This window comes from Myxocyprinus asiaticus, chromosome 8 (assembly GCF_019703515.2).
Source record: "Myxocyprinus asiaticus isolate MX2 ecotype Aquarium Trade chromosome 8, UBuf_Myxa_2, whole genome shotgun sequence".
In the NCBI taxonomy this organism is placed as follows: domain Eukaryota; kingdom Metazoa; phylum Chordata; class Actinopteri; order Cypriniformes; family Catostomidae; genus Myxocyprinus; species Myxocyprinus asiaticus.
This window is the reverse complement of record NC_059351.1, coordinates 955,331-967,781: the sequence shown is the minus strand read 5'-3', so window position 1 is coordinate 967,781 and position 12,451 is coordinate 955,331. Positions and strand designations below refer to the sequence as shown.

The 12,451-nt window shown below is 37.7% G+C and overlaps 1 protein-coding gene across 2 annotated transcripts in view; it reads left to right on the top strand.

Annotated features, from left to right (window-relative positions):
* coro2aa (coronin 2Aa) overlaps positions 1 to 10,935 on the top strand; it is a 37,309-nt gene extending 26,374 nt beyond the window's left edge. For both annotated transcript variants that reach the window (XM_051705041.1, XM_051705042.1), the window contains 8 exons: positions 407 to 586; positions 1,144 to 1,260; positions 4,188 to 4,292; positions 4,388 to 4,484; positions 4,897 to 5,009; positions 6,719 to 6,809; positions 8,859 to 9,121; positions 9,299 to 10,935. In XM_051705041.1, the coding sequence (XP_051561001.1) occupies positions 407 to 586; positions 1,144 to 1,260; positions 4,188 to 4,292; positions 4,388 to 4,484; positions 4,897 to 5,009; positions 6,719 to 6,809; positions 8,859 to 9,121; positions 9,299 to 9,430 (1,098 nt within the window). In that variant the 3' untranslated portion in view covers positions 9,431 to 10,935. The remainder of the gene's footprint in view (positions 1 to 406; positions 587 to 1,143; positions 1,261 to 4,187; positions 4,293 to 4,387; positions 4,485 to 4,896; positions 5,010 to 6,718; positions 6,810 to 8,858; positions 9,122 to 9,298) is intronic.
* The last annotated feature ends 1,516 nt before the right edge of the window (positions 10,936 to 12,451 follow it).

Here is a 12,451-nt window from a genome sequence, read left to right as displayed (position 1 = left end):
GAAAGTGTAATCAATCTTCAAATCCCAATCGCCAAGGAGACTACTGATTTCAAGGATTTTTACGATAAAAAGAAGTTATATTTCAATCTGTTCTCACCCAAAACCAAAGTCAACTTCAGAAGACATGGATTAAACCACTGGAGTCTTATGGGTTACTTTTATGCTGCCTTTATGTGCTTTTTGGAGCTTCAAAGTTCTGGTCACCATTCACTTGCATTGTATGGACCTACAGAGCTGAAATATTCTTCTAAAAATCTTCATTTGTGTTCTGCAGAAGAAAGAAAGTCATACACACCTGGGATGGCATGAGGGTGAGTAAATGATGAGAGAATTTTCATTGCTTTGAGGGGTTTGTTGCAACTGGATGCAGTACCTTGAGTGTGTTCATGTGTATGTTCTTGTATAGGTTATGGTGTGGAACCTGGATGTTCCTGAGCAGGTGATTAAGAACCCTGTGCGGTCCATCAGTGTGCACTCAGACGTAGTTCTGTCCATGTCCTTTAACACAGATGGCAGCAGACTCGCCACCAGTTGCAAAGACAAGAAAATCAGAGTAATTGACCCACGTACTGGAATCCTTTTACAGGTGTGTGTTTCCACCTCTCTGTTCTCATCTGTGGATGAACAGTTTGGCATGCTGTTTTTGAATCTCGTACAATAAAAGGTGGAACCAATCATTTCCACAGAACAACTTATTCTTTCTTTGTTTAATTTTAATTATGAGTTGGGATACGGACACCATTTGCGTGTGAAGTTTGTGTGCTTGCACAGAAATGCAATTCCCCTTGTCTGCTCCTCTGACAGCACACATCTAAAACTAGCACTGAAACACCTGATGTGTGTTACGCAGAGGTCAGCAGCAGTAAGAGTCTTACATTCACACTGTCATGTGACCAGTTCAGAGACACTCGTTGTTCTAACTACCCCATCACTAACTTGAGGCCACAATTCAATAGTTATTACATTCCTTTAGAGATGTTTTTGATTGATTTGAGTGCTTAGATGATTAAATTGTGCTAAAAACACAGTTTTGGGAAGGTGTTCAGTTGGTCTTCAGGTTTTATTTGTTTTATGAGTGAGTGAGAGAAAGACAAAATGTGAATATATTTGTAAGTCTCATTCAAGTGTGCTGTGTCGTTTCAGGAGACTAACAGCAGAACACACAAAGGCATTAAAGTGCTATTTCTGGGAAACCTGAAAATGCTCCTCTCCACAGGAAATTCACGCTGGAACCATCGTCAGATTGCACTTTGGGATCAGGTAAGGGCTCTTTAAGAAATGAACTTTTTGGGGGTCTAGGTATCTCAGCGAGTATTGACGCTGACTATCACACCTGGAGTTGTGAGTTTGAATCCAGGGAGTGCTGAGTGACTCCAGCCAGGTCTCCTAAGCAACCAAATTGGCCCGGTTGCTAGGGAGGGTAGAGTCACATGGGGTAACCTCCTCGTGGTCGCTATAATATGGTTCTCGCTCTTGGTGGGGCGTGTGGTGTGTTGTTCGTGGATGCCGCAGAGAATAGCGTGAAGCCTCCACACGTGCTACGTCTCCGTGGTAACGCGCTCAACAAGCCACGTGATAAGATGTGCGGATTGACGGTCTCAGACGTGGAGGCAACTGAGATTCGTCCTCCGCCTCCCGGATTGAGGCAAGTCACTACGCCACCACGAGGACTTAGAGCGCATTGGGAATTGGGCATTCCAAATTGGGGAGAAAAAAAATAAATAGTGATATAATCCCCATTGAAGTGATTTATTTTCAGGGGCATTTTATACCTGTATGGGTGCATATTTTTCCAAACATCTAAAAACAGGAATTGATGTCAAATTTTTCGAATGAATCTTTTAACTGAAATACATTTTCAATTTGAACAATTAAGGTTGTTTCCTATAAAATCAAATCAACATCAAATACAAAAATAACTAAAAATAATGCAGACAATAACCCCAAAATGCTCTGCTAGAATACGTTTGAAATATTTGTCAGGTCTCTATGTAAGATTGTACAGATTTCTACTGTAAATGTTGATGTAATCACAGTTTCAAGTTTTGGAGTTTATTCACATTGAGTGTCTTCAAAGCTGATTTTAGTGCTTTCATCAAAAAAACACTTCATCTTATCTGCACATACCCAACACTCACATCTGAAAACCGAAAACAGATATCTGACAGATACAGATTATACTATTATACTTTTGTGTCTGTAGAGCCATAATTAGATTAGATAAGCCTAGAATAGAATAGAATGAAATACATTAATGTCAAATAATAGATAAAAACAAAGGTGTTCTCTATGCCCCCTCATTTTTAATATCTGGGGCATTTTTGTCACTCTTGGGAACATTTTTGTCCTGAGTTATGCTTGGCTACTGGTATATAAAATATGTGTCCAAAGACGAGATCTACACAATCCATTTGTCATGGAATAATGTCTCTCTTAAATGCATGGGAATTTCATCAAACATTATTATATACTCTGGTCTTTAGTGACCCGGCATGTATATCTGTCACTAATGGATCTACACAATGCCCAGATAGTGTCACATTTTCAAAACATTTTCAAGACAATTAGAAAATAATAGAATAGAATTTATTCTGACATATTTCGATGATTTTATTTTTCATATATCAAGGAGATGATGCAAAAAAATCTAGAACAGGATTCATTAATTTCACAGTGAAATTTAATGAGACGCAACTGACGGTCAAACACATATTGAGCTCCACATAACACACATAATACACATAAGCTACACATACTGTGTGTATATTATCAGGCACTTATTGAATCTAAATAGATGCACGATTAACATCATTTCAGTATGACAATAGTCATATCCTACTGTTCATGTGTTACACTTGCTATAGTTTACTTCAATGTTGCTTCTTCATCAAATAACAATGTCAAATGTAAATCAATCATTGAAACATCAGCGGTAACTTGAGTAAGAAATAGCATGTATAATATGTAAGTGTACACGCATATGGAAAACTCATAATTCACCACCTGTCACTCAGAAAATCAACGTGATATAATAGTCATTAGTGTGAATATAGAACTCATTTTTCTTGTAATAAACAACTAAATAAATATCCTGTGATAGTAAACTTATATAGATATGAAATAATCATAAAAATATAATTTAAGAAAAAAAAAAAAAAAGACACTATTACATACTTAGGGTCTCCAATGACCCTAAACACGTTTGGTACTTTAGCCATTATAAAATATATTTATATATATATTTTGCAATTTTGGCATTTTTGAGGAATACTAAAGAGTCCTCCAAAAAATGGATGAGGTACAGGGGTGGAATGAGCTCCCAGGTCACTAAAGACTCGAGGTATGCAGGTTAATATCCTTTCTGTTCTTTACAGTCAGTTGTTGACAAACAACAACAAAAAAACAAACAAACAAAAAACATTTCAATCTAATCACACAGCATGGTTGTGCAAAATTAAGTGCACGTCCTCTCTTGTTAATATGAGCTCATTGACTGATGCCGGTAGTCTTGAAAAGACAGTACAGATTTAGTACGTGTTCTACATAACAATGTAAATACTTGTAAATAGTACAAATTATGCATGTAAACGATAACATGTAACAAAACTTATATATCCAGTATAATACAGCATATGCAATTCCAAGACATTTATTGATGGAATACACTGAATTTGAACATTTTTCAACACCTAAATGAATGAAAAACGAATGTAAATATATAGTTTGCAAAATGTACATTTTCGAATTGTACCTAGAAGGATAGAAGTTCCCTTTATAATTAAGAGCATTAGCTGAGAGAGAACTTCTTTCATATGTAAGCAAAATGGACATTGAAATACAGCCTTATAAATCGATGTCAAATCAAATCAAACCGAGAGCTTGTGGATCAGAATCGAGAAATCTTCATCAATACCCAGCACTAATTCACGTTCAGGCCCGTCCTCAATCTGACAGCTTTGAGAGACCGAACAAGAAATGAGCTAATCATGATACGGTTTTAAATAGTATGCAGTTATTTGTAATGATTATTACTCTGCATATTGGTCTCTCTCTCTTCCATAGCGATGAGCCTATTATGGGGTTGAATTATGGAATATATGTGATTCAGAGCTTTGGTTCAATGAAACAGGTTTGATAGATGTTTTGAGTTTATATGGTGTATTCATGTGTGTTTGTGTGTGCTGCAGGAGGACCTCTCTCAGCCGTCCTATTCAGAGGACTTGGATGGCTCCTCTGGTGTTCTCTTCCCTTTCTATGACCCTGACACGCACATGCTTTACATAGCTGGAAAAGTGAGCACATATAACCCTGATTACCAGATTACAAGTGTTTTTAGTACTGCATTGATAGTTATTAACGGATGATGCAACTCTCCCTTAATCTTTAGGGTGATGGTAATATCAGATATTATGAAATCAGCCCAGAGAAGCCATATGTGCACTATCTGACAGAATACCGGTCTCTTCTTCCACAAAAGGGAATGGGTGAGTATGATCCATGCATGCATGTGCACACATACACATATAAACACACCAACTTACTCATAACAACAATTCATCATAAATGTCTTTCCATGCTGCACAAGAAGCCAAACCAGCAGTACAAACTGACTTCTACAACATCATTTGAATAGCAAATATTGTTGTAAAGCTGGTTCATCCTTACTGTGTTTTTTTTGTTTTGTTGTCATTTTGTTAATTTTAACGATTCAGGTTGGGTGAGTAAATACTTCAAATGCTTTAGGTTTCAGGGGAAGCTGTACTATATTTTAGCTGTAATTGTCACACTAATGGTGGTTACGAATCCCTCCAAAAGCAATATGCACCTTCACCGGTTTTACTTGTAGGTTGGCTGTGATTTTGTGATCTGAGTGTCTGTTTTTACGTTCTCTTTTAGGTGTCATGCCAAAGCGAGGGCTTGATGTGTGTTCCTGTGAAGTGTTCAGATTCTACAAGCTTGTGACAATCAAAAGTCTCATAGAACCTCTATCCATGATTGTTCCACGAAGGGTATAATCCCATTCAAACATACATTCAAATACAGAATTTTTATTAACATGGATTTGCCATTGTTTAAAGAGAAAGAAAGTAGAACTAGAATTTCATAGATTTCAGTTGTGCTGTCCCTAGAGTTGCCACCCGTCCCGTAAAATACGGGATCGTTCCCGTATTTAAAGATGTAATGATGCATCCCGTATCTAATCAATACGAGACATGATTTGTTCCATATGGGCTGGTCGTTGCAAAATCGTTCAAGATCATTGAATTAATCTTGATACTCTTTGTACATTTAGCCTACGGTGGGTAAGGGACCGTCTGAAAAGTGCAGACATTGTGCAAAACTGTGGAGGGTGTGGTAAGGGACCGTCTGAAAACGTTAGCCATCACCCCGCACCCCCCGCCCTGTCAACAACTCTAGAGAGGGTGGCAACCCTTGCTGCCCCTCGTGATAGTAACCCAGCAGCCTGGTCTCATGAACATTATGTGACCGTGGCATCTTTTTTGCTAAACAAATTTAAGTGCTTCATTACACGTTTCACTTCAGTTTCCCAGTGAAATGTCCACCAAGGGGCGCCAAAAGCGAATTAAATGTTGTCTTAATTAGATGAGGTTTTAATGTGGATTTTAGATGCATTCATTTTAATGAGTAAAACATGCCTCCCTAATCTAAAACTTTAGCCTAAAATAGAGACTGTTTAGCAGAGATGGGCCACTTCTCTTTAAATGAATGTGAGAAATTGGAACACCCTATCAAGAAGCTCTAGTACCCAACGGTCACGGAGGTAGAAAGGAAGTCCCGCCTTACTGTTAAAAGAGCCAATCACCATTTAGATACAGACATCACCTGTCAATCAACTCCAGAAAATTGCGCGTTTTAGCGTAAAATAAGGTAAAGAAGCACAATTTATGATTCCAATATTATCAAATTTTATTGCTGATTTGAAATATGTTCTTTGGTCGTAATCTTGACCAACCGTTATTGAGATTTCGGTGTCTCCCCCATTCAAGTAAATAGGAGCTGCACTTGCATGACTGGAAATAACCTCCCGAGAGTGTTCCAGAGATGACCGACAGTGAACAAAAGACTTGCTAGAAAGACTTTGCCTATACCTAACCAATAGTGTCCTAAAAGCAAATGAGAGGTGAACAAAACAGACATCCTTACCCATACACTTAAACCTAACCGATAGTGTTTTAAAAGCAAATGCGACATGAAAAGCACATTTTCTGAAGTAACCACATCATTTTGTTTGGCTTCTATGACACTTTCGTCTCATGTGTCAGCTTGTGAGCTTGGCTGGGCTTGCACCGCAGTCTTCCGAGTTCGAAGTCCAACACTATCAGGTGAGCTACTACGGATGCTAATAACATTGGTATAAGTGTGTAAATGTAGGTTAGTCTGTAATACAAGCGTGAAAATGTGTCGTTTTTTCAAATGATGCGTTTGAGAAAAAATGTTGATATCATAACAGCAGTGTGTGAGTAATAGAGTGAAAAATAAGTGTTTATAAAGTCATAATCCGCCATTGTACTCGTGATTTGTGTGAAAGTGAGTAATACGCACGTTGTTGTAGCGCCTCTAGTGTTCATTTCACCAGGAAACTGCAGCGAAACATAGAAAGCGGCATTCAGTGTAAAACTCATGTAGTTATAGTAACGTTCATTCTATGAGACTAGGTTGGATCCCAAACAATTTGGCATGTTTTCTTGTTCTGCAGTCAGAGTCCTATCAAGAGGACATTTACCCCATGACAGCCGGAAACCAGCCTGCCATGACAGCGGATGAGTGGATCAGGGGTCTAGACAAAGGTTTGAGCCTCTTAAAGGAAAAGTTCACCCATAAATTCTGTCATCATTTACTCGCCTTCATGTTGTTCTAAAGCTGTATGACTTTCTTTCTTCTGCAGAACACAAAATGAGCTATTTTGTAGAATGTCCAAGTTGTTGATTTCATTTTAAATAAAAGTGGACATTGATTTTTACTGAGAAGCTCCAAATAGGAAATAAAGCGCCATAACAATATCATATCATAAAATGAAACCCAACCCTTACCCAAGACCATGTGACTTGACCGGAATGGTACACAGATTTTAAGACCAAACCAAAATCGCTCACTCTCTTTTTAATTTTTTTCTCCAAGCAAGTATTGTTGCAAAAGCCTGTATTTGATGTAAGCATCATGGGCAACATTCGAAACAGAATTGTAACACTAAACGTACACAGAGCAGAGCAGAAGGGAAAACATCATTGCTTACCGTTTATCAAGTGTCGGAACTTTGCTTGGTGCAGAACGTTCTGGAATCATGTGTAACAATGTTACAGTCACATGAAGTCCTCTTTGCAGACAGATCTCTTTCAGAACGTCTTTGTGACACATACGATAAAAACAAGCTAGACGCAGCGCAAGGAAAGAAACAGAATGCAGGTTTCCATGCGTGTTTCTGGGCCGTTTCTAGCTATGAGCGGTAGCAGCCGCTTAGGGCCCCCAAGCCACCTTATTTTTATTTTTAAATATACTAAAAGCTGTGAGTAAGACTCAGGCAGCTGTTATAGCTCAATTAGATTGTTATAGGGGCCCTCCTTGTGGGGGTCTGTGTAGCTCAGCGAGTATTGACGCTGACTATCACCCCTGGAGTCGCGAGTTCGAATCCAGAGCGTGCTGAGTGACTCCAGTCAAGTCTCCTAAGCAACCAAATTGGCCCGGTTGCTAGGGAGGGTAAGAGTCACATGGGGTAACCTCCTCGTGGTCGTGATTAGTGGTTCTCGCTCTCAATGGGGCGTGTGGTAAGTTGTGCGTGGATCGTGGAGAGTAGCATGAGCCTCCACATGCTGTGAGTCTCCGTGGTGTCATAAGATTTCAAGTCTTCTGAAGCAATATTATAAGCTCAGTGTAATGAAAAGACTCATTTAAGTCATTATAGACCTGATGCACACAGTAGCGTCTTATTTTGATGGGAATGAAAATGAGGCTGTGAGGGATAGACTTACTATCTCTTCAGTGGCATGCACTGTATAAAGCTCACTGTATAAAACATTTTATCTACTGACCTTTTTTGGAAATATGTTTTATTTATTTTTTCAGTTCTTTGTGCATGAGAAAAACAACATAAGCCGTTGAGGAGAAAATTAAAGGTGGTGCTACTCTGAATAAGGTCCATTCACTAAAAAATTAGAAATGAAGAATAGACCAAAAACTATTCATTGTGTTTAGAATGATGTTACTTTGACTTTCTGTTTCCCCTTCTGGCAGTGCCCAGGTGCCATGCATGGTGCCTTTAATGTTTGTCTTAAAGGAATATTCTGGGTTTAATACGAGTTAAGTTCAGTTGACAGAATTTGTGGCATAATGTTGATTACCACAAAAAAAAAAATAATAATAATAATAATATGTTTCTTTAAACAAAAAAGCACAAAACTATGTTCCAGTGAGACACTTACAATGGAAGTCAATGGGGTCAATTTTTGGAGGGTTTAAAAGCTTATAATTTTATAAAAGCACTTACAATAATTCTTCTGTTAAAGCTCATGTGTTATTTGAGCTGTAAAGTTGTTTAAATTGTCATTTTTAGAATTTCAGGGGTTTGCTGACATTAAATCGTCATAGCAACGAAGTTGTAAAATTGTCTATATCTTTCCACAGATGTGGTTAGTAAGTGATTTTATCACAGTAAAATCATGTTAACACACATATTGTTTATGTCTTGTGCACCCTCACACCTGGACATCACATAGAAGCTTGGTACACTGGAAATCTGTCCATTTCAGACAATTCTCGCCATTTTTGCAATACGCACCAGACGGTCCATGGGTGATCATGTGGTGTTTAGAGTAAGGCTGAGATTTTCTTTTGCTCTGAAGGTCCAGTGATGATGTCTCTAAGGCCTGGAAGTGAACTGGACTCATATGTGGAGTTGGGCTTGGGAAAAGGCTCAACTGACTCGGACACACACCATTCTCGGAGTCGGCCAGGGTTGCTAATTCAGGAACGGCTGGATGCCAAAGAAGGGAACAAGCGCAAAGAATCCTACACCACCTTGCTTCTCCCATCCACAGATGAAAACAGCAGCTCTACAACCCGTGTCAGCAATGGGCAGAGCTCGCCGCCCAAAACAGAGAACGAGGTATGTGACATATAAGCAGTTTAGCAGTGACCGGAGGTTTTTAGAATTTAGCCTAAATGTTCTTTGAGAGCTTCCTTCCAAGGCTCTATTGCTTAACATTAGGTACAGCTTCAAGTGTTGAATTTCTTTCCTTGAATATTATGGCCTCATGTTTACTTGTGTGTTTTGTGCATATAGCTACGGCAAGTATTTTATAAGCAGCAGGAAGAGATCCGCAAGTTGAGGGAGCTGCTTAACCAGAAGGATGTGCGGATAAAACAGCTGGAACTGGAGATCAAAAATGTGAGAAACTCACAAAGCACTCTTTGAGAGAGACTGGCCTACATCACACCACCAAAAGCCTTGTCTGCCTCACTCTCATTCACATATGAACCCATCTTACGGCCTCATATCAATATGCTGTAAGAAACACACACGAGCTACATTCCCATGTATAAGCTCTCTTTATGCAGTCATTCCTTTCATGGATTTGAGCACATAAATACAACATTCCTGGAAGTTTTTTTGTACAATTCAGCACTATGCTTACATTTTTTTTGTGTGTGTGTGATTATACTTGTTGAAAGGTTTTTTTATTATTATTATTATTGTTTTAAAAATGTTTCTTAAGTGGGCAATTGTGTGTATTGTTTTATAATTTGGAAACGTTATGCGAATGATTGAATATTTTGCTGAGTAATTTGCTATTTAAATTACTATTTTGCAAATGGATGAGTGATGTGATGCATAAGAATGTCTGATATTACAAATGCAAATCCAACGTTTTATAACAAGGGGACGGGACATTAATTTGGATCATCTTATGTTTTAGATCGAGTTTGCTTTGTGATCAAATGCTGTTGAAAGAGAGAAATAAATACCAAATGCCATCATTCACTAGTGAGGCACCATTATGGAAATGAGCTGGGATTCAGACAATATCTAAGAAAGGTCAAGATTAGTTTAAGTAATCCCTTCAAGCATTTTAAACACCTACCGACAAAATTATATTCTTTAAATAGCAACACAATAGTCATTAAAGGAATATTCCGGGTTAAGCTCAATCGACAGCATTTGTGGCATAATATTGATTACCACAAAAATGTATTTTGACTCATCCGTCCTTTTCTTAAAAAAGCACAAATGTGTGTTCCAGTGAGACACTTACAATGGAAGTCAATGGGGGTCAGTCTGTAAACATTAAAATACTCACTGTTTCAAAAGTATAGACACAAGACATAAACAATATGTGTGTTAACAATTATTTTACTGTCATAAAATCACTTACTAACCACATCTGTGGAAAGTTATAGACAATTTTACAACTTCGTTGCTATGACGATATAATGTCAGCAACCCCTGAAATTCTAAAAATGTCAATTTAAACAACTTTACAGCTCAAATAACACATGAGCTTTAACAGAAGAATTAATGTAAGTGCTTTTATAAAATTATAAGCTTTTAAACCCTCCAAAAATTGGCCCCATTGACTTCCATTGTAAGTGTCTCACTGGAACATAGTTTTGTGATTTTAAAGAAAAGGAGGGACGAGTCGAAATTAATTTTTATGGTAATCAACATTATGCCACAAATGCTGTCGATTGAGCTGAACTTGTATTGAGCTTAACCTGGAATATGCATTTAAAGGGATAGTTCACCCAAAAATGTAAATTCTCTCATCATTTACTCACCCTCATGCCGTCCCAGATGTGTATGACTTTCTTTCTTCTGCAGAACACAAATAATAATATAATAGTGTACAAAACTGAAGATTTTTTATTTTAAATTTTGCTGTTGCTGTATCTTCAAATAATTTACTAAATGTTTTTCAAACAGCCTTGATTGTTGCATCTTTTTGATTCCTAAAAAGTCAGCTTTATACAGGCTAAAGTCAAGTGAAACATCTGGTGAAATAGGCTGGATTCAATATGTTCAATATGCCAGTCACTGTAAATTAACTTGACATGTAGCAAATTGATTTGATCGTCTGAGTTTTCTAAAGTGGAGTAATTCCTTGAACAGAGGATGGATATAGGAAAAACATAAGATCCTGACATGCTGATCCATTTTCAAAAATAAAGTTGAAATGCATTTTTTTTCAGAAACTAATGACTATCTGAAAGTAACATATTATGAATGATATCTTGATGGTCTCTAAAAGAAAAATGGAGAAACTTGTGAAGCAACCTTAATTTTTCATGAAAAAGGCTATTTTGCAAGTGCAAGTGAATGGTGACCAGAACTTTGAAGCTCCAGAAAGCACATAAATGCAGCATAAAAGTAACCCATACAACTCCAGTGGTTTAATCCATGTCTTCAGAAGTGATATGATAGGTGTGGGTGAAAAACAGATCAATATTTAAGTCCTTTTTACTATAAAAACATGTTAGTCTATTAGCACGTGCTATTCAAGTGTGCAAGGGTGTCCCATGTTCAAATTCGACCTAATTATATATACACACTATATATATATATATATATATATATATGTATATATGCACACTCTACTGTTCAAAAGTTTGAAATCACGAAGACGTTTTTATTTTTGAAAGAAATTGATGCTTCTGTTCACCAGGGATGCATGAAATTGATTGAAAATTATTCTTATGGTTTGAAAAAAACGTTTATATTTGTATTTATTTTTTAATTCAATATTAACCCATGATGTCAAAGCCCCCTCTTCAACAGCCATTACTGAAGTCTACTAAATACTGTTGCTGGGTTTCCATCCAAAATGTGCATTTCTAAAAGTTTGACCTAAGACAATACGAACTATTGCGCATTTCCATCCATATCAACCAGCTGTGGATTAAACACTTCCGAATGACAAGCGCTATGTTCAAAGCATTGTGTGCCAAAGTCTGACCTTTCGGTGGGTTAGTCACAACAAGCCATCGCACACTCAACACACGCACGACTGGTCAAAACTCGTCATCATTTTGCGAATAAACCGTTTCCATCACCTTAATGTGCATTTTAACTAATGCGAAACTCTAGAAAATCCACCTCCTCCTAGTGCAATAAAGTTTAAGCGCATTTAGAACGTTTATTCGCATATCAAGCGTTTCCATTCAGGACTTCTTATGTGCAAATTAAAAATGCGCATAAAAATAGTTGGATGGAAACCCACCTTGCGTCGCAAAAATAAACTTTTCAAAACAGTTTTCTGAATACGCCCCTGTCTGCCGTTGGTCAAACAAAGAGATAGCCAATGGCGTGAGCTGGGGGCGGGACTGAGTAATGTTGTTGGGGCGGGTCTAAACGGGTCTCTCAAAACAAACAGAGCAATTTTCAAAGCACCAAAGAAAGACAGTATTTACAGTTTCAGAGAAAATTAACCAATGAATGGCT